The sequence below is a fragment of the Vicugna pacos genome, chromosome 5 (genome assembly GCF_048564905.1).
Source record: "Vicugna pacos chromosome 5, VicPac4, whole genome shotgun sequence".
Taxonomy (NCBI): domain Eukaryota; kingdom Metazoa; phylum Chordata; class Mammalia; order Artiodactyla; family Camelidae; genus Vicugna; species Vicugna pacos.
In genome coordinates, this window is record NC_132991.1 from 89,576,362 (window position 1) to 89,600,924 (window position 24,563).

Sequence of the window (24,563 nt, forward strand, 5' to 3'; positions counted from 1 at the left end):
CAGCGTGCGCAAATTCATAAACCGGCTTGTAGGCTTGGTGTTTTCTGAATCCCGAGTCTTGAAACCAGACGGGAAGATCCTCTTCAGCCTCAAAAGAAGATGACAGCCCACAGAGAGGTAACTTCCATTTACATGGAACTCAGAAATCTCCTGCAAGTCATGGTAAGACTGAAAAAACAAACACAAACACTGATTAAACTGTGAAAGATAATATAACAAAATGAGTCCTTCAAGTCGTGCTTGTTGTTCTGGGGCGCCTTTTACGTGTTTTGCAGGGGTTTCTGATGTGCTCCTGCGTTGGACTGGGAGAGATATGGATTGTGTACTCAGAATATCAATGCAGTCAGAATTCAGAGAATTTGCCAATCCAACTCCAGTTGTTTTACTTATGAGGAAACTGAGGCCCAGAGAGGCGAAGAGATTGTCCACGGGCCACAGTAAGATGGGGCAGAGTTAAAATTCGGATCTAAGTCTCCTGCAGTCTGGGCTCTAGGGTGGTGATATTTTTAGCAGCATGGCTATGCGACCTTATTCTCCTTGGTGAAGTTTTCCCACCCAGGTTGAAACATCCAGAGGTTAGTGTGGACAGAAAAAAATGTTGCCTGCCATATTAGTAAACAATGAATATTGCTTGACATTCCAGTAAACAACAAGGAATGTTGCCAACCATCAAGCCCTCAGCCACTGAAGCTGCCCCTGAAAATGGGCCCACAGGGGAATTTAGGATGGAAAAAACAGGATACTTGTCCTATACAGTTAAGAAACATATGTAAGGAATAATTTCAGTGACCCTTAGATTCTTGCATCTTCCCATACATAAACACTAAAATCATTCATTTGAGATATCTGTTTTTTGTGATTAGCAGTAATCTTTTGATATTTGACTACATTTTTTTCCCCAGCAAAAACTATGTAGCCTGGCTCCTCCTTTACCTCTTCGGAGCAGTTCCTCAAAGCTATCTGAAAGGCTATCTCCTGGGCTACAGTACACAGCAAGGTCCCTGAATAAAAACATAGTTTTCAACTTTTAGGTTGTGTGTTTTTCTTCAGTCGACATTAAGTAGGCATTTATTTGGTGGATTTCCTGCAAGTGAAGGAATGTAATGTTTGTTTATCCTCCGTTTAGGTAAGACTTGGTGTTTTGATGTTTTCTTTACTGCTCAAGGTGACATTTAATGTGGTTGCAGAAACTAGGTAAAATTGTAGTGTAAGCTAAGGTTTCCTTGGAGATCTGCTGTCTTTTCCTAGGCCTTCCCTCCCCTTCCTGTCCCCCTTTCACCAATCTGGGCACCCACCCAATTTTTCCTTCCATGTAATTCAACAAACACCTTTTTCAGCTTTTGCTATTTGCCAGGCTCTCTGTTGGTATAAGGTGAAAGAAATGGTCACTGCCACCAGGAAGATAACCATTCAGTTAGAGAAATAAAGAGACTCCCAGAATTCAAGATGGACTGTGATAAATGGCACAAAAGAAAGGACACTAAATGCTACAGAGGCCCCAATGGAAAGCTGTATTTCAGCTGGCAAAACTTGATGGAGGAGGTGGTATGAGTAGGATTTTTTTCCATGTTAGAAATTTTTATTTGTAAGTTTTTTTGTTAATGAGGTATAACGCATACAGCAAGGGCACAGTTTTAGCGTATGTATAGACCACATGTGAAGATACAGAACATTTCCAGCACCCCTTGTGTCCCTTCGCAGTCAGTACCGCATCGTCCCATCCCAATAGCCACTCTTCTGACTTCAGTGACTATAGATCAGTTTTATCTGTTCTTCAATTTCATTTAAATGTAATCACATAGTATGCGCAGTATGAGTCTGGCTTTTTTCATTCCTCAGTATGTTTGTGAGATTCATCCATGTTGTATGTAGCAGTAGCTTGTTTTTTGAAAACTGAGTGGTTTTCCACTGTAATGTATGTAGCACTATTTGCCTACTCTACTATTCATGGGCATTTAAGTGTTCAGTTACCAGTTTTGGGCTTTTATTTAAAAAGCTGCAGTGAATACTCATATGTTTCTTTTCGTGGGCTTGTGCACTTATTTCTAGGAGAGGAGTTGCTGGCTTGTGTGGAGGAAATGGAGACATAGCCAGAGTGTTCAGGAACTCAACAGAACTTAGTTGTCTTCCTTCCACCATCATGTTTGCCCCTTCTCCTCCACAGCCCTGTTCACTTACACCACCTCCAGACAGCTCTAGCCTCCCCAGCTAGAATCCTGGGTGAGATCCTCTTTCCCTATCCCTGCATTCAACTGGTCACCAGGTCTGATAGAGACTATGGTCTAAATGTCTCCAACACTGTCCCTTCTGATTTTATGCCCAACTGCCACTACTTTTCTTTAAGATCTCACAGTCTCTTTAATGGAATACATCAGTCACCTCAAGCATTTCCCTGCCTCTAGTTCCCTCCATATCCAATCCATTCCTATAACAGCTAGTGTCCAAAATGGCAATTATTCAGACCTCTCCACAGCTAAAAAAACAAGAAACCCTAAATAGCTCCCCAGTGCCCTTAAGATAAAACAAAAACTCTTTAACATGGCTTATACTCTTTCTGATTTGCTTGCTCATTGTTCCAGGCTTAACTCAAGTATCATTTCCTCCAGAATCCTGCCTTAAATCACCTCTCCTCCGGGTACAGTGAGGAGAGCCTCATCTGTACCCTTGGGCTGCCTATGGCATGGTCTGTAATAGCCGGACAGGCCTGTCTCTCCCAGGAGCTCTGAGCTTTCCTAGGTAGGAACTTAGCAGTATTTAGGTTTTTACTGGGTATAGTGCCTTGAATGTGGTTTCCAAGAACCTCGATGACCTTACTTCTACTCTGTAGCCTCCATTTCTCACCTGTGAACCCTGGGTCCCAGTCATGGGTTTCTTTTATGCATCAGTATATACTGCACAGTGCAAACCTCTGTGACTATGGTCATTGACCTCTTTTACTTACCCCCTTTGCCCATAAGATGCCCATTTTCTCTTCCCCAGCACGTTCTCTTCTGTGGTTCCAAAGTGTTATCATCTGTCTCTCATGGCACTTAAAACATTGAAGCTTTTTTAGGGCAAGAACCTTGTCTTTTCTTCTTATAACCTTCTAGAATATAATAGGTGCAAAGAAATTTTTTAAATAAATGAGTTAGTTGTTGCTAGGCTCCTTTGCATCTGTCTGATTGATTTCTGCATTCAAATGCACAAAACGTAAACAGGCCTCTTATTCTCATCTTCAAGACCTGAAAGTCTGTGATGTATAGTTTAAAGGGACCAGTTTAAGTGTTCAGTTATGTAACATTCTTACTGTCTCCCAGGGGAGTTGGTAAGTACCAAATGCAATGCCGTGAATGTCATTTTCGTCACAGAACCATTGTTGTCTCAACCCATCTTTTGCTTATTTTAAAACCTTTTCTGATTAGAGGTGAAGAACATGGTCTTTGGTTTCAGATAGCCTGGGTTACAAAGGAGACTTTGACCTTTACTGGCTTTTGGATTTTTAGGCTTAGTTATCTCACTTGAAAAATGGGAATAATATTACAGGCCATAGAGTTACTATGAGAATTCAACAAGACAATGTACAGCACCCGGCACATGGAAGAACGCTCAAAAAATGGTAGTTTTTACTGCTTATTGTCTCTGTACCCCCCTGGGTAGACACAGTCGCTATAGGGAACTTCTGAGGGGTAAAGCTGGGCCAAAGAGGCGGTTTTAGGGCCCAGTATGGTAATAGCGATGGTTTGGGGCCCAGTAATGCCTAGGTTGCATTCCTCTCCTTAGGACCCCCACCCGGCTCGGACCCCCTTTCCCTGGCCGGGGCGCGCTGAAGGTTTGAGGCTGCGAACGCCGCAGGGGGAACCTAGTGTGGGCGGAACTCGAGTGCAGCGGCGGGAGGCTTCCGGGGGAGCCGCAAGGGCAACGGGTTGGCGGAGACAGAAAAGCGTCGGACGCCCGGCAGATCATGGACGCTTGACAACCTGCGGGCAGGCGCCGGGAGGCCAAGTCAGCGACCAAGAGGACAGAGAGGCGGCGAGGACAGGTAGGGGCTGGCGAGAGGGCGGAGCCCGGCGCGCCTGGCTCATCTGGGCCGTCAGGCTTAGCGCCAGCCGTGGGAAAAGCTCGCGGTCACACTGCCCCGCCCCCGCTCCGGGAGCGCTCCCCGCGGCTCCTTACTCTGCACCCGCGGCCCTGCCTGTAACACGCCACCCAGTCTGAAGCTCACCCCAGTCTGCGACCCTCAGCTGCCGCACCGCAACTGCTCTCTCTTTCCCACCCCCTAAGGCTGCCTCTTTGACCCTCTGCTATCCGTCAAAATAGCGCCCGCCACGACGGGAATTCATCTCCCCTGAGTTCCTAGCCGCCTTTTCAGGCCCTCCCACTCCAGAAGAAAGCGATTATCAGCGCTTCCTTACCTCTGCCCCCACTGGCTTTGCTCTTTTGGCCAAGATTTTTTTGAGGGACCTAAGTTTCTGTCCATTTTTCTACCTCTTCTCTATCACCAGGCCCTTCCATTCAGTGTCTTCACAAATGTCCACTTTGAAAGGAGGTTTTTGTTTCTCCTCTCCTAACCATCACCTCCCCTCCACATCTCCCTCCTATTCTCTCCCGTTCTCCCTCCAGTTTCCTGTTCCCTCACCAACCTTTATTCCCTCGCACTTCATTTTTTTTTTTGTTTCCGACAAGACCTTCTTAGGTAACCCTGGGTGAGGCAACATACTTGTTTCTGTAATACTGTGAAAGGGCTGCTGCTGTTTGTATCTACTTCTACAGGAAAACTTAGTTTCTCTTGCATCAAACTATCCTTCTTTGATGTGTTCTCTTTTTCACTGTACTATACCCTTTCTCCTTCATTTTGTCACACTGCTTGGTATATATTATTCTTGGAGAAGTAATCTTTCCTTATGCAAGACTCCTGTAGAGTAGATACGCAGTATGTGTATTCACACACACTCAGTTTGTAGTAAGTAGATTATACAGTTGGGGGACCCTCCTGTCCTAATGTCTTAAGGATGGCAACATTATATCTTCATTGATTTCTTAGATTTTTTAAAATTGTTTTCTTGAGGTTTCATACAAATTCTGAAGTCACGTTTGGTAAATGTTACATATCAATAGGAGGCCAAATAAAGGGATTTTCCTCATGGACTTACACAGCATGTATGCATGTATTTTCTTAGTTTGAACATGTTGCCTCTTATCTATCAAGATGATTTCCCCCTTTTTATATTCTGTCAATGACTTTTTTCATTAAATGGGACATCTGCTTTTCGTATCTTTCCTTATCTGTATTTGGCTGTAGGTGGGATTCTGATGACATACTGGAAGCTGTGACAGATTTGTTTTGCTTACCTCTGCTGCCTCTGTGTATGGGCAAGATTCTCTGCTTCTCAACCAGAGTCTAAAAATGAATGGATATAAAACAACAACTGAGATACTTCTGTGTGTTTCTTTAGGTTCTGGTTAGGTTTAAGGGCTTAAAAGGTGCTGCCTTTGGGTAAGGGCCAGGTGGAGATGAAGTGGCTTTTACTAAATGTGTTTCAAATGTCAGAATAAGGACAAAATCCCTTTAACTACAGGTTGAACCCTACCCATTTCACAAAGTGAGATCTGGACTCAGGACCTGTTTTTTCTTATTGAATACTATAAAATTAAAGTATTCTGATGTCTGATCCAACATTGAATAAACGTAGATTTTGCAAAGAAGAAGGAAGAATGAAACACTTTTCTTTCGGACAGATCTCAAGGTCAGAGAATGGCAGGTGAACAGAAACCTTCAAGTAACCTCCTGGAACAGTTTATTTTACTAGCCAAAGGTACCAGTGGCTCAGCCCTCACTGCTCTCATAAGTCAAGTTTTGGAGGCTCCTGGGGTATATGTCTTTGGAGAACTGCTGGAGCTGGCCAATGTGCAGGAGGTAAGAGAAGTTTACAATTTCTCTGTATTTGTTCTAAACCTTCCTGTGATTCTCCATATTTGCGAAGAATTTCAGTGCTGAAGCTGTGGATCTGTGAGGTGCTCTGTTGAGAGAGGAATGAGAATTAATGGGGCAGGATAAGAGAGCAAGGATGATGTCCTGGCCTCCTTCTGGTCAATATTTTCATGTGAATTTGGGGTCAATTTAAGTTAGGCTGCTAATAACTTGAAAGATAGGGGAATATCCAATTGAACCTGATAAATTGAAAAAGTAGACTAGAAGTGTGGACTGATGTTTAGCAAAGGTAGTTTTAGTCATTCTTAGGGGCATAAAACCTCTAGTGCGAATATAGACAATGAAGATTGATCAGGTACATACACAGCAGAAAATGATTGCTATTGAACATGAGATGATTGTGAATAAAGAGTGTATTGTTCCCGTGAAAAGGGCAATTATAAAGTAGATGTGTTAAAAAAAATATGACATGAAAAGCTTGGAATTAGTCCTTTTTACTTTGTTTGCTTGTGTGGTGGTTGTTATTAAAACCTTGAGTATCACTTTTGGTTGTTGTGCCTTAAAAATGAGAAGATCTGGTGAAAAATAACCAGGTGGAACAGAGATGTAAAGCAGCATATGCTTTTAACCATCTACTTCCCGCTTTAGATAGTTTTATATTTATTGATTAGTATTTTTACATAGATTGAGAAGTCTGCTGACATCTTTATTACTTTGGGAGTTGTGCTCAGGAGCTCTTGGTGGGGTAGGTTAACTTCCTCTTCACCATCACAGCTGCTTTCTGGCTGCCTAGGATGGTGCCAGCTCTGTGGATGGCTGCCAGCTCTGCTGATGGTAGCCGTGTGCAGGTCTGGGCGGCCCTTGTTCATGTGCACGATGCTGTTGAGGGTGTCCCAGGCATTCTTGTTGATGGTGGTCCACACATAGGAGGTGACTGGCTTTTGCTGGCTAGTTCTTCAGTTTATGACCACGAGGACACCTTTGCCATTGGCTGCCGGCTCCATGCCCACAGCCTTGCCTTGGATCAGCCTGTTGTAGCAAAAGGAGTTGTGTGTCTTCAAGTTACTGGCTGGCTGGCTGCTGTATATCTGCTTATTATTCTTTTTGGGGGGAGGGGAGAGTGGTAATTTGGTTTATTTATTTATTTATTCAATGGCGGTACTAGGGATTGAACCCAGGACCTTGTGTAGGCTAAGTGCACTCTACCACGGAGCTATACCCTTTCACCCTAGCTTATTCCTCTTGATCAGGAAACTTGGGTAGTTCCTCATGATATCCATTGCTGCATCATTTCCTTTCCCTGCAACAGCTAGAAACACAAAGACCCACTTCTATTTTTCAATTGTGAATTTTTATTTAATGGTAGGCTGGCTTGCTAGACTGTAAGCTCCATGAGGGTAAAGTCTGTGTGCTCACAGTTGTTTCCTTAGAGCGTATTGTGTAGCCTGACACACAGTAAGCTTTCAGTAAAAATTTAATTTACCAGAGAATAGAAAAGGAGTCCCTTGAGGAAAACTTAAGAAAACTGAGTTTTTTGTTTTTTTAATAGACTTTTTTTTAGAGCAGTTTTAGATTCACAATAAAGTTGAGACGAAGGTACAGAGAGTTCTAATGTACCCCATGCATAGCCTCCCCCATTACCAATATCCCCCACCAGTGTGATACCTACCCGGACACGTCATTATCACCCAAAGACCATTGTTTACATTAGGGTTCACACTTGGTGTTGTACAGTCTTTGGGTTCAGACAGATGTATAATGACATATATCTGCTGTGTAAATATCATATAGAGTATTATACTGCCCTAAAAATTCTTTGTGTTCTACCTGTTTATCCCTCTCTCCCTTCTAATCCCTGGCAACCACTGATCTTTTTACTGTCTTCATAGTTTAAAATTTTCCAGAATGTCATATAGTTGGAATCAAACATATGTAACCATTCAGATTTGCTTCTTTCACTTAGTAATATTGCATTTAAATTTCCTCCATGTCTTTTCATGGCTTGATAGCTCATCATTTTTCAAAAGAAGTGATGACAAAGGGGTAATATGTTCCTTCAGGTTCATGAAAAGCCTGAATGAATATGCCAAGTGGTTTTTTGTTTTTGTTTTTGTTTTTAAATTAAAAAAAATTTTTTGTATGTGTGGGGTAATTAGATTTCTTTTTTTGACCGAGGTACTGGGGATTGAACCCGGGACCTTGTACATGCTAAGCATGCAAGTTACCACTGAGCTATACCTTCCTCTACCAAAGTGGTTGTTTTATATGGAAGTTTGGGTAAGAGGAGGTAGATGAAAATTAAAGCCAGAAAGAACTTTTTTTTTTTAAATTTGGAAAAAATAACCAATGTTTTTAATAAATGCTGAAAACTATTAATATTTTTCATTTCATAAAACATCTTTTGTTGACATTCTACAAATGATACCATCCAATAATGTCCCAATATTTTCTTCTTGTGAAGATAGTTTATATATCTTTTTCACTTCTGTAATATTTGTTATTTCAGGTAGATATTCTAGAGAAACTTGATGACCTTCCACCTGAGATATTAGGTCTTCTTGGTTTATTTGTTTTTCTCCCTCTTCAATATAAGTAATTAGAATTGAAGTGTCATTTGCTGAGATACCAAATTTCTTCAAAGCCTCTGAAATATTGTTAGTTGGGGAAAGATTGAAAATAATTTCAGTAGATAGAGTTCTTGTCTTCATTCTTCTCAGTTTGTAGAGGTGAACTGCTTTGTTTGCTCCACAAGTATCTGAAATGAATCCACAATCACTGTAGGGTTTATTAATGAGCCATCAATTGCACCTTCCATGGCCTTTTTCCTCAAGTCTCCAGCATTTTTTTACATCTTTAAATAACAGAAGGGTCACTCTATATTCAGGAAATAGGTCCAGCTGATGTGTTAGCTGCATTTCCTAGGTAAGCAGGATTCACCGTCGCGACTCACGTCGCGTCCTCTCAGAAAGAACTTGTTGATTTAAGCCAGTGGGAGAAACTTGGGAGTGTCTGCTCTAGAGAAAATAGTCTTTTATAGCTAGTTTTGTAATTGTCTGTCTGAAAAGTGGCGGCTAGATTTGATGATCTCTTCCACTTCTAATTCAGGACTTCAGGAGGTTTTTGATAACCTGAGAAGTTAGACTGGGTATTAGGATGCCAGAGTTCTCATTGGAGTGCTTAGCAAATCGCCTTTATCCTCCCACAGTTTTTTTCCATATGTGATCTGGGAATAAACTAGTAGCCTTTCAGTGGTCTGAAATTATACAGTTTTTAGAACCTTTTTTTATAAGATGGTAAAAATTGAGTAGTAGTATTATTGGTGTCCACAGAATACCACTTGGGTATTCCTGTTCAGACTTTCCTGAGTTTGGTAAATTGCAAGAGTAACAGGTGCATATTTGTAAGGGAAGCACCCAGTTATGGTAACTGGCAGCAGAGCAGAGGAGAGCAGTTCCTGGTAGAATAGTATCTCTTTCATTTTTCTTCTACAGGTGGCTCTTTGCCATTAGCATTAGTGAGGAATACGTAATTTTGTTTGGTGCTGACTGATATCCTGGTTTCCTGCCCCAATTGGGCTCTTTTGTCACACCTTAACGCTGTGCTAATCTCCAGAATTCACAGTCCACTTGCAGTCCTGAAACTTGGAGCCAACCCTATACTTTATTCGGTTTGGATTGTTAGTGGCTTGTGCTGTACCTCCCAAGCTGTTGTGTAGACAGGCTGATCCAGTCTTCGTTTTGACGGCAAGGGAATCCTGAGAAAAGATGAACTGCTCCCTGTGCTTTCTGCTTTGTGTGTGTGCGCATCTGTGTGTGTGTGACAAAAGTAGTTCTTGGGCATGCTGTGTGGAGTGTAAAACATGGATTCCTGAGGGAGAAAAATTAAATTTGGGGCCTTAATAACCTTATTTATTTTTCTTCAAAGAGTCAAAGAGTTGGAAGGGACCTCAGGGACCAAGCAATAAAACAGTACAAAACCGTGGCACATGGTCATCTGTCCTCTGCTTGAACACTGCAGTGATTATAAATAGCTTGATCTGTGAACTGTTTTTTTTTTCTTCTCAGCTTGCAGAAGGAACTAATGCTGCTTATTTGCAGTTGCTGAACCTGTTTGCCTATGGAACATACCCAGATTACATAGGTGAGTTGGTTAAGATCCTCCAAAGTCTTCTTAATTATGTTGCTCTGTTTGGATGTGTTGTCTTCATGAGGATCACTGAGGTCTGGGATACAAAACAAAGGGTGGGAACTTTTTAACCTGGCTGTTTCCCATTTTACTGTGTCCTGTAGGTGACCTCACATGAGGACTTTCCCTTCTCACCTTGTATTTCCCAGTGGATATGTGGGGGCTATGTTTATGCTCATCCATAAATATAGCCCTTGTTTATTTTCCAGATGAGATTCTTGAGGACTGGTGTTTGTAGAACATTTGGAGTGTTGTGAAACGTTAGAATACCCACTTGTAAAGTATTTAAGCATTTTAAATATTATCTAAATACTATCACCATATTGAAGAAAGTTTGGAAAATAGGGGGAAAAAGTTACTCATAGTTGTACCACCATTAAACTACTGTCAGCATTATGGTGCTGGAGTTTTCCCCCTTGTGCTTGTACCTTCTGATATGTAGTTCGTGATATTAGATTGTGTATACAATTTTATATCTTGCTTTTTTCACTTATCTCATAGGCATTTATCCATGTTTTAAGTCGTTGTAGTCACTTTTAATATTTCATAATCTAATACTCCATAATCTACTTACCCCATTCTCTTTTGTAAATCATTTGAATCATCGTAAATTAGAATCTTAAATATCAGGAATGAGGTGTGTGCTTGTCCAGACACTAACTTACCTTCCACCCAAGCCATTTCTGTCTGGCTTCCCCAGTTTATTTTAGTGGTATGACATAGGCCTGGCAGTTTATATTAGTGGTATGACTCAGGGTCTTCCCTACTATATCCCTGACTTCCCCTTTTTTCTCACTTTCTTTCTCCCTGGTCACTTCTACTTTGTGCTGCTGTCAGACTGGATGGTTTGCCACTTTCCAGCTTTTTCTGACCTTTGCTTTGTATTCTTTGTTTCCATCCTCTCTTAAGAGCAGCATTTAGCAGACTTTGAAACCAGGATTCTTGCATTATATTCTATTTCCATTTCCACTAGGCGTGTGTCCTTTGGCAAATTAAATAATCTTTTGTACCTCAATCTCCTTATCTCTAAAATGGGAGTAATAGAAAGATCCGCAGTCCCTTACTTGCACTCCTTGGGCTGGATGTTTCAGAATTTAGAGTTTTGGGGACTTTAAAAAGGTAATATGATGCATATACTTTTTTATGTAACGCACTTGAGCGATGTGGGCAACACTGGTAGTCTAACACGTTCATAGTTTTGCAGCAAAACAAATGAATATTTGCAACAAATGGGATAAAAAGCGTAACTCAATTTAAATGAGTTGCCACCAGATGAATCTCAGCACTGTGCTCAAGGGAAAAAATGTTAGTTTGGATTCACCTTTTTTGGAATCCAGGGTTATGGATAAGGAATTGAAGACATATCTGGAATCCATCTTGTGGTGTTGCTGTGAGGATTAAGTGGATGTGTGTGCTCATTTATGGATTTGTGTTTGCACTTACACCAAGTAAAGCTTGTCTTATATGTCACCAGTGGCTGCTGCCAGTGCTGTTGTTATCATTACTGTTATTACTAAACTTTTGCCCATCCTTCAGGGAACATCTCAAATTCCACCATTCTTTCTTTTTCTCTCCCGTGTCTCCCCAGTGTGATTTCACTCACTTGCGTACTCTCTTGCTCTCGCTCTCTCTTTCTCTCTCTCTTTTTTCCGTTCTGCCTCTCCCCTCCTCTTAACCCTTTGGCTCTCTTCTGGTAATTTATACCTTTCTTTTGGTGATTGTGTCTTGCATTTGTAGCTGTTGAAACATCTAATGGTAAGACCGAGGACAAGTCTAAGGTCTTTGAGTTACACAACTCTGGGTGGTAGTTGGTGCTCCTGGAGTTGTGGAGTGCCCTGACAAGGCCCATCTTATTTATCCTTGATTCCCCTGAATCCCTTAAGACAGGGCATAGCACATAACAGATGCTCAGTGAAGACATGTTGAACTTGATTGAATGTCACAAAGGGCACAAATAGTATTCCTTTAAGATAATTGTCATATCATTTTGTGCATTCATACGTGACTTCTCAGTAGACTAAGCTCCTTATGTGTAGAGATTCAGTTTTTTCTTCTTTGGAAGCACATGATATTTCAGAGAAGACAGGAGGTGCTCATGGAACATTTGCTTAACAAATAAGTGCAGAGTCATGACAGTGATTCAGTAGTAGGTTTGATGTGGGGAGTTGGTGTACTTATTCCATAAAGAAATCCTAATTTTATTTTGTGTCTTGATTTTTGTGGTGGGTGGGACTGAGCAGCGAACAAGGAGAGCCTGCCAGAACTGAGCACAGCTCAGCAGAACAAGCTGAAACACCTCACCATCGTGAGCTTGGCGTCAAGGATGAAGGTATGGCTTGAACCCTTTCCTGTTTTCCTCTTCATCTTGAGGCAGGTGTCTCGTTGGCATCAGTGTGGGAAGTCCCAGCTACACACAACAGAGTCACATCATAAATGTATAGAATTTGCCTGGCAAAGGACAAAAGAGAAAAAGATAACAGTTAAAACAGTGTAGGCAATTACTCACCATTCGATTTAGGAAAAGTGTCCAGGAGTGGTAGTGAATCAGCAGGTCTCAGTTTTGACATGCTGTGGTATGTCACGTGGTGTGAGCATTTTGTAATGCTTAAAGGAGACTGCTGTTTCAAGAAACAGATTTTTCAAACAGCAAGGCATATCAAGGCAAGCTAACCACTTCAGTTACTCAGAGCACAGTGAACTGTGCCAGTGCTGGAGGAAAAACTAAGGTAGATTTTTAATATGCTGCCTTCCTCTAGGGATTTTCAAGGTTAATTATACTAATTGGGATTTTTGTTTTATATGCTAACTTTTGACCCTAACCTTCTAGAAGATACCACTCCACTGTATGTCTGAGTTCTCTGCCCCACTCGATTTAGAAGACGTGCAACCAGCTGCTCATAGCCATTAACAAAGATGATACAGGTTCGATTAATTTATAGTTGATTTTGGCCAATCCCAGCTTAAATGTCTTAAGTTTTTGTGGGTCTGTGCCTTTGAAACAGTTTGCTTTTTGCATTTCCCCTCTCTGATTGAGTCTGAGAGATGTATACTTGTTCTTGGATTGCTATTTCAGTGGCTGAAATCATTTTACATGGTCTCATAATAAATTTCTATTTCTCAGCTTGGCATTTCGGGTGGGAGGCCTATTTTGTTAGGAAATGAGAATCTGACCTTTTTTTGTCCTTGTCATGGACCTCTCAAGTGTAGCGAAGAGTAGGACTGCCTTTTCCCTTATTTCTGCAACCTGTCATTGTAAGCACATGTACCACCCCTGAATTTCAGATCTTTAGTCAGAAAACCCCCTCTAATGTTTGCCCTCTTCTCCGCATACATCTTCCTCCTGTCTGTTTCTGCAGATTTGATTGCTGTGTTAATTTGCAAACTAATAGTGATGTGTCAGAGGATTTGCAGAAAACTGGATACTTAGATATCCACTTGTCTTGGAGTCATACAGAATGTTGGTACAGCCTAATAAAGGACCACTGTTGGGGAACTGACATTGGTTTTAAGAGACAGAGAAAACATATGTAAATTTCAGGATGACCTCTGAGCCAGTACTACCTATTGACCACCTATGGGTGGATGTGTTAGCCTGTAAGTTTTTGTAATTGTTCTGTGCTGGGCACACAGCCAGTTTGTCTCTCGGTGTCTGAGATTGTTTGCAGTTTTGTGATGATCTGGCATTTATGCAAATTCTACAAGCTTCCAGAAGGCAGCAGAGTGCCGTATACTGAGTATTTCCCTTTCTCCTCTGTAAAGAGTCTTTGGGATCTCTAAGAGCATACTTCAGAGCATGAAAGCTGGAAGCTGGGCGAAGTCCGGGGGTGGAGGACTGAGGAGAACACATGCCTAGATGCTGTGGGTCTTGTTTGGATCTCACAGGTCTCACAGCTCATTTATTCATCTCTTGTTGCCATAGATGTTAATAATTACCACTATACCCCATTTCCCAAAGCTCTGAGGCAGCTGTTGTTTATCTGGTAATACCTGCATTTTCTTTAATGTTTGCCAGTGGTTTTTATAAATATCATATGGCCTTATCTGCAGTGTATTCCCTACTCCGTGCTGCTGAAGGACCTGGAGATGCGGAATCTCCGGGAACTGGAAGACCTTATCATCGAGGCTGTCTACACCGATATCATTCAGGGCAAGCTGGACCAGCGAAACCAGCTGCTCGAAGTGGATTTCTGCATTGGCCGTGACATCCGAAAGAAAGATATCAATAATATTGTCAAGACCTTGCATGAATGGTGAGGCTCAAAGAAGGAGAGGATATCTAGCATGCCCTTTGTGCCTCTGTTTGGGGAAATGTGGTCTCCAGGTATCATGTAGGGCTGCCTGGAGCTGGGGCCTTGAGACAGTTAAGCTACAAAGAGGGGCTGCATTTGTGACTACAGCTGTATGACAGCAGAAATCGCTTCAGGCTTCCTAGTGTCTTGGTTGTAAAATAGTTCTTGTCCTGTATGGTTGGGGTCTGTTTAGTAGCATGTCGTAAAATGCCCAGGGTTGGCAGGTGGAGCCTTTGAAGCCTCACTGTGTGATACTGACTTTGCACTTTGCAAACTCACCCTCAGAGTTTGACCAAGCTCAAGAAGTTAGTTTTGTAAAGATTCTTTGGATAAGAGAACCCATGTTCAGTGTCAGTAACATTGGGCTGGTGTTCGTAAAACATTGTGAGGGATACTGAACACAAAGGAATAGGTTATTCTAAGTTGGAACAGAGACTCAAACACAGAATATTTGATAACCATATTCTGGAATATAAAAGGAAGTGGGATATTTGCATATACTCTATTTAAATGTAATTTGATGTTTGCAAGAGCTGTGGCACATCCTTCAAGGAGTTATTCAAATGATTTGGGACTTAGAAAGCTAGATGGACTTAGTTAAAGAGGTTTTAGCTGAGTTTTGAAGGAGGGCCAGAGTTGGAGTATCATTGGAGGTGAGGAGAGTATGTTCCCAGGTGGGCACGTGGCATATTGGAAGTCATGAGGCAGGGCAGGCAGACTTTGTACAGAGGAGTAAGGAAATTGTTTTCTTTAAAACAGACTGACTCTCTGGCTTAGCCTCAAGAAGTGTATATCCAGGGATGTCCAAAAGCCCCTGCATTTCTGTCACTTCGGCTACTATTGGACCCCAGGGCATGTACTGCCCACCCTTTATCCCAAGTTCTGTCCCAAGTGTGACCCCAGACACCTTCCCTTTACAACGTCTGACACAGGCAGGAACTTTCAAAAGATTGTAAAACTGTTAAATCAGAATAAACGGGAAATAATCTTAGAAAATACCCCTAGCGTGAAAATGGTCTGGCATACAAAATCTAGGTTTCCAATCCCACTAAAGTTGGCTGTCTTATTCTGTTTTTGAGGTGGCTGACACAGTTTTCACCTCTGTAGTTTGGTTTCAGTGTGTTTGCACCCAGTGGGGCAATCCTAACCCCCATTCTAGGATGTTTAGTAGTACAAATTTTTACAACTTGTCTTAGACATTGAAGTTAGATTTGAAACAAAATTGGTATGTAGAGTGCTATCACAAATATGGCAAAGTGTTCACAGCTGTTGACTCTGAAGTGTGGGGGTATGTGGCTATTTCTTGTACTATTAATTTTTTTTTTAGGTTTTAAGAGTTTCAAAATAAAAAGTGGGAACATGAAATAATGAATTAGGAAGTAACACACTTCTCAGATAAAGGGCAATCTTCAAAATAGGATGCTTTGAGAAAATACTTTTTTCTGCACAGGGAAGTAGATTAATCAGTGCCGCCTGTTAACGTCGCTCCTAACTCCTTTAATTGCACAGCCAGTGAAGCTTTCCCATGGGATGTGAAGGTTGGAAATTAAAGCTGTAAAACCACTCCTCATCCTCCATGTTTGTTTCCAATGCTCCATGCTATGTATGCAGAAACACTTGTCTTTTGGAAGGAGTGAAGGGGCAAGAGCCTTGGCAGATGGAGGGTTACATGCGGTGTCTGTTAAGGAGTCAGGGAGGGAGATTTCAGAGGCCGGAGAAGAGCTCCCAGACCTTTCTGCAGCTCAGAGCTGGTGGTTATCTCCTTTATAGGTGTGACGGCTGCGAAGCAGTCCTGCTGGGCATCGAGCAGCAAGTTCTGAGAGCCAACCAGTACAAGGAGAACCACAGCCGGACTCAGCAGCAGGTAGAGGCAGAGGTAAGGAAGGGAACGTTTGTCCCCACTCCAGCATATCCCTGTTTGTTCCTTTGTCTTGTGACTCTTGCTGTAGATTAAACCAGAGGTCACTCACAAACAGGCCCTGGGCAGGACTGGGGTAGAGATGAGTGACATGGGCCCTGCTCTTGGTGCTCTCTGTCTCCTTTCTGATTCCTGGTCACCAGAGGGTGAGCGGGCTTAGAGCACAAGGCCTTATAATTCCTCAGTACACATGCACTTTGCAGCTGTAGAGCAAAAGAAACAAGTCTGGGGATGAGTCTTAAAGATGAGTGGAGGGATGGTGGTTACCAGGCCAGGCAGAGGGAGGGATGTAGTTGGGCAGGGACACATGGGGCTTCAAGGCCCTGGTACTGCTGCTTCTTAAGCTGTGTGGTAGATGCACAGTGTTCATTTTATTCTTCTCTAAACTGTTGTAAAATGTTGTAATCTTTTAAAATGCATGATATGTTTCATACTAAAGAAAGAAGAAAGGGAAAAAATTTGGTTGGTAAAATGCAAGTGAAGGTAGAAGTGTGATTGTGGTGGTAGACACTTGGTTGTTCAGAACAGTTTTAGCCTCTGGGAGAGACACAGGCTCCAGCCTTTGATTAGTGGGTGTTTGTGAGCATATAGCCTGGATACCTGTCGAGCCATCTCCTGATTTGTATGGAGCCCTTGAGATCAGAATTTTGGCATTGAAAGTCCTTTTCTAGAGTGATAGAGCTTGAAGCATTAATGGTATTTAATGAATTTTATGTCAGCTGTTCAAGAGATTGAGTAACAGCCAAGGAACGTAAGAAATAAGTAGTTGTGCCTACCAAAGGAGGATTTTTGGAATTTGAAGATTTCCCCTACTCTGTTGTGTGTACTCCTAAAAAATAAAACCTGTGTCTCATTTAAAATAAAACCTGGCCTTGGTAAGGTCAGCTCCTTGTCCCATGTCTAACACATAACAGGTGCTCAAATGACTGTTGTATATTTCAGGCACACCCTCCAAGTGTCAGTGGGCTGCTGAACCCTGGTTTTCATGAACTAGAGTGAATTTATTTCAGAAACACACACACCCCTATATACATATACATACCTACTCTGTGAATGTTTGATCTATTGTTAATTTTTAATCTTCTAGCCAAAGAAGTGTGAACTATAATTTAGCATTAGTCAGAGACAGATACAGTTAAGCCTGCTGCTTCTCTAGTGAGCTGTGTAATCCCCTGCTTGAACCCTGTGGTCTCTTCTCTGACCTGGGATTGATATCTGAGCAAAGTAGGAAGGGGTAACCACTCTCTTCTTCACTGATTATTCTCTTTAAATCAAACCCTGGAAACAAATGAGGTTTGGAAGCTAAACACGCCTACCTGCCCTGGGATAGCCCATGTGAAACAGACCATCTTTAACCTAGTTGGTACCCCGGGAAGAGCCTGATTGTGCCTGGACAGTTGCTAATTGTGTGGTAGGTGGTGGGATTGGATTGCGGTTGTTAGCAAAATTGAATAAATGATACTGGTTTTAGAATTTTGAATGGCTCAGGTTTGTTTTCGTGACAAATGGCATTTGATGAAAGAAGGCACTGCCTAATGTTGAGGCACAACCAATACTTTTACAACAGTGTGGGCTCCTTGAATTATGGTTATTAAACAAGAGAGCGAGCCAGCACACAGGGACTTGCTCACTATAGGAAAACACAGCACCGGCTGCCCCTGCTGGCAGAGCCCAATGCTGCCACCAGGTGGCAGTAGTGATTTGATTAAGTTTGAGAGAAATTTGAGGAAACCCACCGAGGCCACCTCCACTCCCAATTAGAACAATCTACTGACTTAATAATCTTCTAGGAAACCTGGAACAGACAAGTATGAGAAGAGTGGGATAATGGTCAAAGCCCAGAGTCTTGACAGTTTTTCCATTCACAAATGCATGATCTGCTATGGGTAGGATACTGATTGTCCCCCAGCTGAAGGCACATTTAGTGAGAGGGTGCTGACTAAATATCTGTTAACTTGAAAAGAAAAATCTACCATGACTAAAGTTGTAATTCTGTTCTATTCTGCTTGGATTTATGCTTCTGTTACTTGTAACCTAACTTTTGTAGTCATTTTCTCAGCTGAGTTGATTTTTTCTTTATTTGTCCTTAAATTAGATTGCTTATTCTCAGAGGGGAAAACTTGATGTTTTTTTCCCTCCAAAATCTTATAACAGCAGCTATCTTCTGGTGAGTATTAGCTTTAAGAGCCTTCCTTTCTTAATGAAGTCAGCCCCATCACAAACTGCCTAAGAATATTCTGTCCTCTTAGCCTTTCACAGAAATAACACAAACTAATTAGCTACAATTCCAGCATACCTGGAGGAGATAGAACAGTAACATTATGAGCTGTTTCATTATCTCTGAGCAAACACTCTGGAGGGGAGGTAATGATTACCTCCACCAAGCACCTTATTTACATTCGGTTTTGGAGAGTATTTCTCTTTCTATTTGAATGTGCTTATGCCTGATGTTCTCTGGAATGACAATATATAGCACGTGCTACATTTACAAGGTAGGCTGTGTTCTAGTCTTGTAGGTAATAGAGCATAATTGGACACAGTAAACTCTGTTTTTCTTTATGTAGAAAATCCCCCAGGGGTTGTTAATGACAGATCTCGAGCCTGTTGGCTGTTAGAGCGCACCAGCAGTGTGCTTCTCATGCCTTCTGGAGGGTTGTTCTCTCCATCTCCCTGATCTCCTTTTCTCTGGAGCACTTTTCTGACTCTGCACTCTACCTCTTGTCTACCTTTGCTCTGCCCCACAGCTGAAAGAAGTTTTCCTACCCTGGGACACTTTTCTCTCCTCTTGCCTGAATATTTAAGGTCTCTGATAGAGCTAGGCTGTGACTTTGTTAGCAGGTGCAGGCCCATCTGGAAATTCCTAAGGCCCGTAATTTGAGGGGTGTGACAAACTCTAGGTCACCTGGGGTAATAGGATGGGGATGGCCTGCAAGCCAGTCCACTCAAGGAAGAAAATTAGAAAAGATTAGGGACATTTAGGCCAAAGAAGACAAGTCTGTGGGATACTAGTCATCATTTAAAGGGCAGCTCTGAGAAAGAGGAGTTAGACTTCTCAGATGTGTTCTGTGGGTTTCGTTGGTAGGCCTACCTGGCTAGCCACTCTTGGATCCCAGAAGGAGCTGTCTACTTTCAGACCCGTGAGGCTATTACAGAAAGCTAGGACTCTTACCTGTCCCTCAGCTCTGAGAGTCTGTCACTGGCTCAGCAGTCTCCTTTGTGAGTTCCGTGTTTTTAAAATACTAACAATCAGACTGACTTGAGCAAAGCTTATCTGTGATAGGCCCCAGTGTGATAGGAGCTGCGTCACCCCCATCCAGGCTGAGGCCTTGTTAAGGATAAAAGGCCTCATTTCTTAGGCTAAGAGACACTTGCCCAAGAACCCCTCTTTTTCTCTATGGTTTGTTTACCCAAGTGAGGAGGACTTAACTTTGTCAGTACGTAGTCTTACTGGAAGCTAGATGTGAACCCCTGAAACAGAGGAGACACAACACAGAGGAAGCTGTCCATCCAAGAGTGAGAGGTGCTGCCAGGCGATGTAGCTTAGGGAGGCAGGTCAGTGTTGGCTAGAGTGGTCAGGGTGGGTTTGAGGAAGAGGTAGGGTCAGAGGCGGCTAGCAAAGGAGGAAGCTCGCCAGGCTGGAACGGGGTGCAGGAAAGGCATCAAGGCAGAACCAATGGAGTGCTTCTGAGGATGAGGCCTGCACCAGTGTGGTTCCAGTGGAGGGCACGTGCTGTGGAGCAGGAAGGAAGGGACAGGATCTTGAGTGGCATTTCAGAAATGGTGAACAGCCCAGGTTTTTCCTTGGGGTAAGTCTCATTTCTTCTTCTGGCATGACATGATCACTGAGCACCCCAAATAATAGCTTGTCAGGAGGTAGTTTCTATAAGAAAAACTGCTTGAGAAGGTAAATAGGCATTTGAGTGGAGCCGTGGAGCAGTGTCTTTGCTTCTGTTTATTTGGTTAAAAGCTTTTGACAGGATCCTGAATCAAAGGCTTTTAAATAGAATTGAGTCACTGAGATGGGGAGGCTGCCTTACCATTTTGCGGAGTGATGGTTTAGATAGGAAGAGAGCACAGTTAGGTCCTTCTGTGGATGGAGAAGGGTGAAGAGCAGGTTTTCTCGGGAACTAGGGTGAGAGCCTGTGATTTCATGTTATTATAAAGGATCTGAAACGGGAAGTGCTGAACTTTGGGTGGGGGAAGAGTATATACAGCAAAAGAGTTGGGGCCAGTTGAGCTGATTGGCTGTTGAGAGGCCGACAGGGAACAGTTTCTTGGTGAGTGGCCTGTGTGTGGTGAATGTGCCACAGGACAGAGTCTGCTCCTTGGGCTGGCAGGCAGGAACTGGCTTCTCGGCTCCACCATGGATACTCTGATGCCAAAGCTGGCTCAAGTCACCTGAGGCCACTAAAGAAAAATGCCAGTTAACTTCTGCTATGCTTGTAATGACAGATTCATCAGAAACACAGATGCAAGGGATTGAAAGTAGACCCGTTATTTGGGAATTGATTAAATACTTTTTTCTTATTCATGTAGGGATTATGAGGCTGTCAGTAAATCTAAGATATATTAAATGAAAGAATCAATATCGGAAATTATTTGTAGTATAAGCTGATTGTTTAGTGAAAATGATTGCACAAAGAACTTGATGAAATAAGGTTAAGTGGTGTTTAGCAGCCAAGATGAAATGAAGGAAACTATATTTTTAAATTTATTTTTAATAAAGCTGTTTTGCTAAGTGGGAAAGATACCATTTTTTGGAAATACAGGCCTTATAATGAAAACTTGTTATTTTCATAATGTTTTGTTTAAATAAGATTTTGTCAGCTCAAAAGCGAAACCTTAAAAACAAATTCCCTCAGGCAGTGTATCCCAGGTACTGAAAATATGAGGCATGAATCTCCTTTTTTATTTCCCTCCATTTTCTTAATGTTTATTTTTAGGTTGCAGGATCTTTTAATACGTTAGAAGTCAGAGGTAACTGATATGCAAAGAAATAAACTTAAGTCATGCTGTGACCTCTTAAGATTTTAATTAATTTTCTTTACAATGCTTAGAAAACATATCAAACTGGACAAACCTGGGAGTGTTATTTTATAAAGCAGTGGTAACTGAGAAATCACCTTTCTTAATCTGTCTCTAAGGCCATCAAACTATGCCTTGAAGTGAAACAAACACAAACATCTCTTTTACAAGAGAGAGTGGCTAGCTACCCACTTGCTCCAAATTAACTATCTCACCAAGTGACTCTATTCAACAAGAGATACCAGAGCAGCAATGAGCCTCTAGGAGGTGAGATGCCTGGGGTTCTGAGATAGCATTTCTTGGTCTGGCAGGACACAGGATAAATCCGGACTTGACTTAGACTGCCCTCTGTGTTCACTGTCCCAGTCCACAGCCCTCTGTTGATGCTCCTATCAGAAAAGTCATAGTATTGATTAAGGTGACAGTGGTTTTGGGTCATGGCTGTTTCTACATCAAAACAAAAAACAAAATGAAAAATGACCTACAGTCTAGTCCAGGATCTTTCTGCAGATGATAGATCTCCAGGAACCTAATTTTTGTGTCGCTCTCATCTCTGCATTTGGACGGCCTCTTACTCAAGCTCCTGATGTTCTGACTGTTGAGAACCATGGTCCCTGGCAACTCCGTTCTTGCTCTGTGGAAAACCAAACCTTCCCAGGGAACATGGAAGCCGCCAAACAGGGGAAGCACCTTCTCTTTCTTACCAACAAACATATACCTTACTCTGCACCAACCGTCTCCCCTTTCTTCCTTCTAATGATTAAAAAAAAAAAAAGCTAATGTTTTCTTCTCTGCTTTTCTCCCCCTTTCCTTCCTCTCAGCAAGCTGATGGGCAAAGGTATAAAAGATCCATTAGAACTATTGGGGAATGTGTATAAATACGGGCACGGGAGTACACAGTAGAAGTACAAGTTGGTACCTTTTTCAGAAGGCAATGTAGCAATAGTTACCAAAGCATAAAGTGTGCAGAGTCTGCGATGTGGAAAGCTCAGTTCTAGGAATACGTCCTCCATGGGTATTCACAAAAGTATGCAAAAGGTAAACATGGAAGGCTGTCCATAGTAGCATATACATAAGTGAAAAACAAACTGGGAACTAATTGAAAAGTGGTAGATCAGTCATAGTAGAACAGTACACAGATGTTAGAGAGAATATGTGTTCTGACATGGAAAAATGTTCAGGAGTTCTGAAATATTTTTGACCCACTCCTTTGTTAAGTGAAGAAACATATACTGAGTACTGTGGTTGCATTTTTGCCAGTTTTTTACTCCATTTTTTTGGTCATTTGTCACTTAGTTGGCTGACGTTTTTCCTCAGTTGCTTATTCAAGAACTGTATTCTTAAAGTTCTTGTGAAATATTTGTGATTTCATACAGAAACAGTAATTAGCTGAGTATAGCATCTTGGGTCACCTTTTCTTTTTTTAAGGCTGTTTTAACCAGAGCTTTCTTTCACCTACGGTGTTTTACCTTTTTGCCAAATGGTCTGCTGCCGCTTGGCATATTCCCTGTTTTCAACCAAGAAAGCATTAGTTCCACTTTTTCGCATGACTCATTTCCATGTATCTTCCATGAGTAGCCCCTGCTTGTTTCTCCTCATCTGGGTTTCTGAAAATAATCTCAGATTTTCTTGCAGAGGATTCTGGCTTCTTCTCTGAGTGGCCCCTATTTTAGTGAGAACAAGTTTCAGTGGGTTTGTGGTGCTCACAAGCTGAGCACACCAATTCTGTCTCCCTCCAGGTTACCAACATCAAGAAGACACTCAAAGCTACCGCGTCCTCCTCAGCTCAGGAGATGGAGCAACAGTTGGCTGAACGAGAGTGTCCCCCTCACGCTGAGCAGAGGCAGCCCACTAAGAAGATGTCCAAAGTGAAAGGTCTGGTCTCCAGCCGCCACTAGGGCTGGCTGGGGCAGCTGGCACTCACCAGGCCTGGGTCAGGTGGGGAGGGGACACCAAGGGCCTATTTCCTCCCCTTTCTACCTTCCGTGAGTTCCAGACCTGCCCGTCCCCTCACCAGCGCCTCCCCTACATTGGTACTGTTCCAGAAGAACCGTCAACTCCCTTCCCTCACCTACTCGCCCTTCCCCAGTTGCTCCCTTCAGACTCAGGGGCTCTTCGGATGCCATCCCAACAGGGCCAGACACTGCCCAGCTTCCCTCCAGGAGGTTCTTGTCTCTGTCTAAGGGCTTGTCTCCCTCCCACTTTTTCTTTTGCTTCATGTCATTTTGTCAGGCTGGTCATAAGCTGGAAGCAGCTTTAACTGGCCCACAGGGATGGCTGTGAAGGAGGCCCCTCTCTGAGTGAGGGGGGCTGTCCTTCTCCAGCCCCATGTACCACAGTACCCACAATGGTGCAGGCGCCCTTTAGCCAGGTATCAAAATGCTTTGTTTTCCTTCTCCTGCCTTATCCCCTGTTGGCAGCTCTGATCAGGCCATGGAGGGATGTGATGCTGGGCTATGTTTACTAAACCTGCGGGTTTTCAGCCTCTTAAGCCCAGCTCCAGCCCCTCATTAGTTGGGAACACTGGGCTGACTAACATCTGGTATCTGAGCATCAGTGGAGGGGGCTATGGGTCTGCTGGGTGGCGGAAGTTTCTTCTAGCTTGGTGTTCTCTGCTGGCCACACTTCCTGCTGCCTCTGACTACTCAGACTGGGTTTTGGTGTGAAGGCCCCAGTGGCCCACTGGGGCTGTCTGCCAACACTTGCTCTCCCAAGATCTTTAATTCCTCCTGGCTGCATCCATGGTGGGGATGGTGGTGTCGAGGCCCGTCTGTCTGGTGAAGGATCTGTTGCTGCTTCTGTTTCTTTCTTCCCACCCTCCCTGGCTGGTGACCCAGAGCCTTCTAATGATGGCATTCTCCTGGCAAGAGAAAAGGACTTGACTAGCCTTTCTGAACTTGAACAGTTTCAGGTTATATTTTAATTTTTTTTTTGTACAGGTTCTGATTCTAATACATTTCAACATGCTTTTTTTCCCCCTTGTGTCAATATTTGTTATAGACTAATCGCCGGGGATTTTTCACCTGGTTGGAGGATGGCGTGTGTGTCTGTGTGTGTGTGTGGTGGTGTTTTTTTGTTTGTTTTTTTTTAAAGAGGAGGTGGAGGTCCTGGACTGATATTAAGGGAAAAAAAAGCACATTTTAGAACAAAAAATAAAAGTAGATTTAATGTATGTAACTGTGGAATGTGGGGTCGCACAGCTGGTGGATCTCGAGGGGCTGGAATTTAGGGTGGTTCA

General features: G+C 42.7%; 1 protein-coding gene and 1 pseudogene across 2 annotated transcripts; one reads left to right on the forward strand and one right to left on the reverse strand.

Moving 5' to 3' along the window:
- The first annotated feature begins 11 nt into the window (after window positions 1-11).
- On the forward strand, window positions 12-24,300 carry COPS7B (COP9 signalosome subunit 7B). Of its 2 annotated transcripts, XM_006207891.4 has the most exons (7): window positions 3,886-4,018; window positions 5,716-5,893; window positions 9,973-10,048; window positions 12,334-12,422; window positions 14,141-14,343; window positions 16,153-16,258; window positions 23,065-24,300. In XM_006207891.4, the coding sequence occupies exons 2-7, from the start codon at window positions 5,732-5,734 to the stop codon at window positions 23,221-23,223; spliced, it is 795 nt and encodes a 264-aa protein (XP_006207953.1). In that variant the 5' UTR covers window positions 3,886-4,018; window positions 5,716-5,731; the 3' UTR covers window positions 23,224-24,300. The 2 variants fall into 2 exon arrangements, with proteins under 2 accessions (XP_006207954.1, XP_006207953.1); XM_006207892.4 differs by lacking the exons at window positions 3,886-4,018; window positions 5,716-5,893 and adding an exon at window positions 12-162.
- LOC102524804 (EKC/KEOPS complex subunit TPRKB pseudogene) lies at window positions 8,284-8,829 on the reverse strand (annotated as a pseudogene).
- Window positions 24,301-24,563: the final 263 nt, after the last annotated feature.

What these genes read in the sequence shown, in the direction of transcription:
- COPS7B (XM_006207891.4), top strand. Translation starts at nt 5,732, where the DNA reads ATGGCAGGTGAACAGAAACCTTCAAGTAACCTCCTGGAACAGTTTATT. An exon ending in GCTTGGCGTCAAGGATGAAG is followed by an intron (nt 12,423 to 14,140) that starts GTATGGCTTGAA and finishes CCTTATCTGCAG; the next exon opens with TGTATTCCCTACTCCGTGCT. An exon ending in AGCAGCAGGTAGAGGCAGAG is followed by an intron (nt 16,259 to 23,064) that starts GTAAGGAAGGGA and finishes GTCTCCCTCCAG; the next exon opens with GTTACCAACATCAAGAAGAC.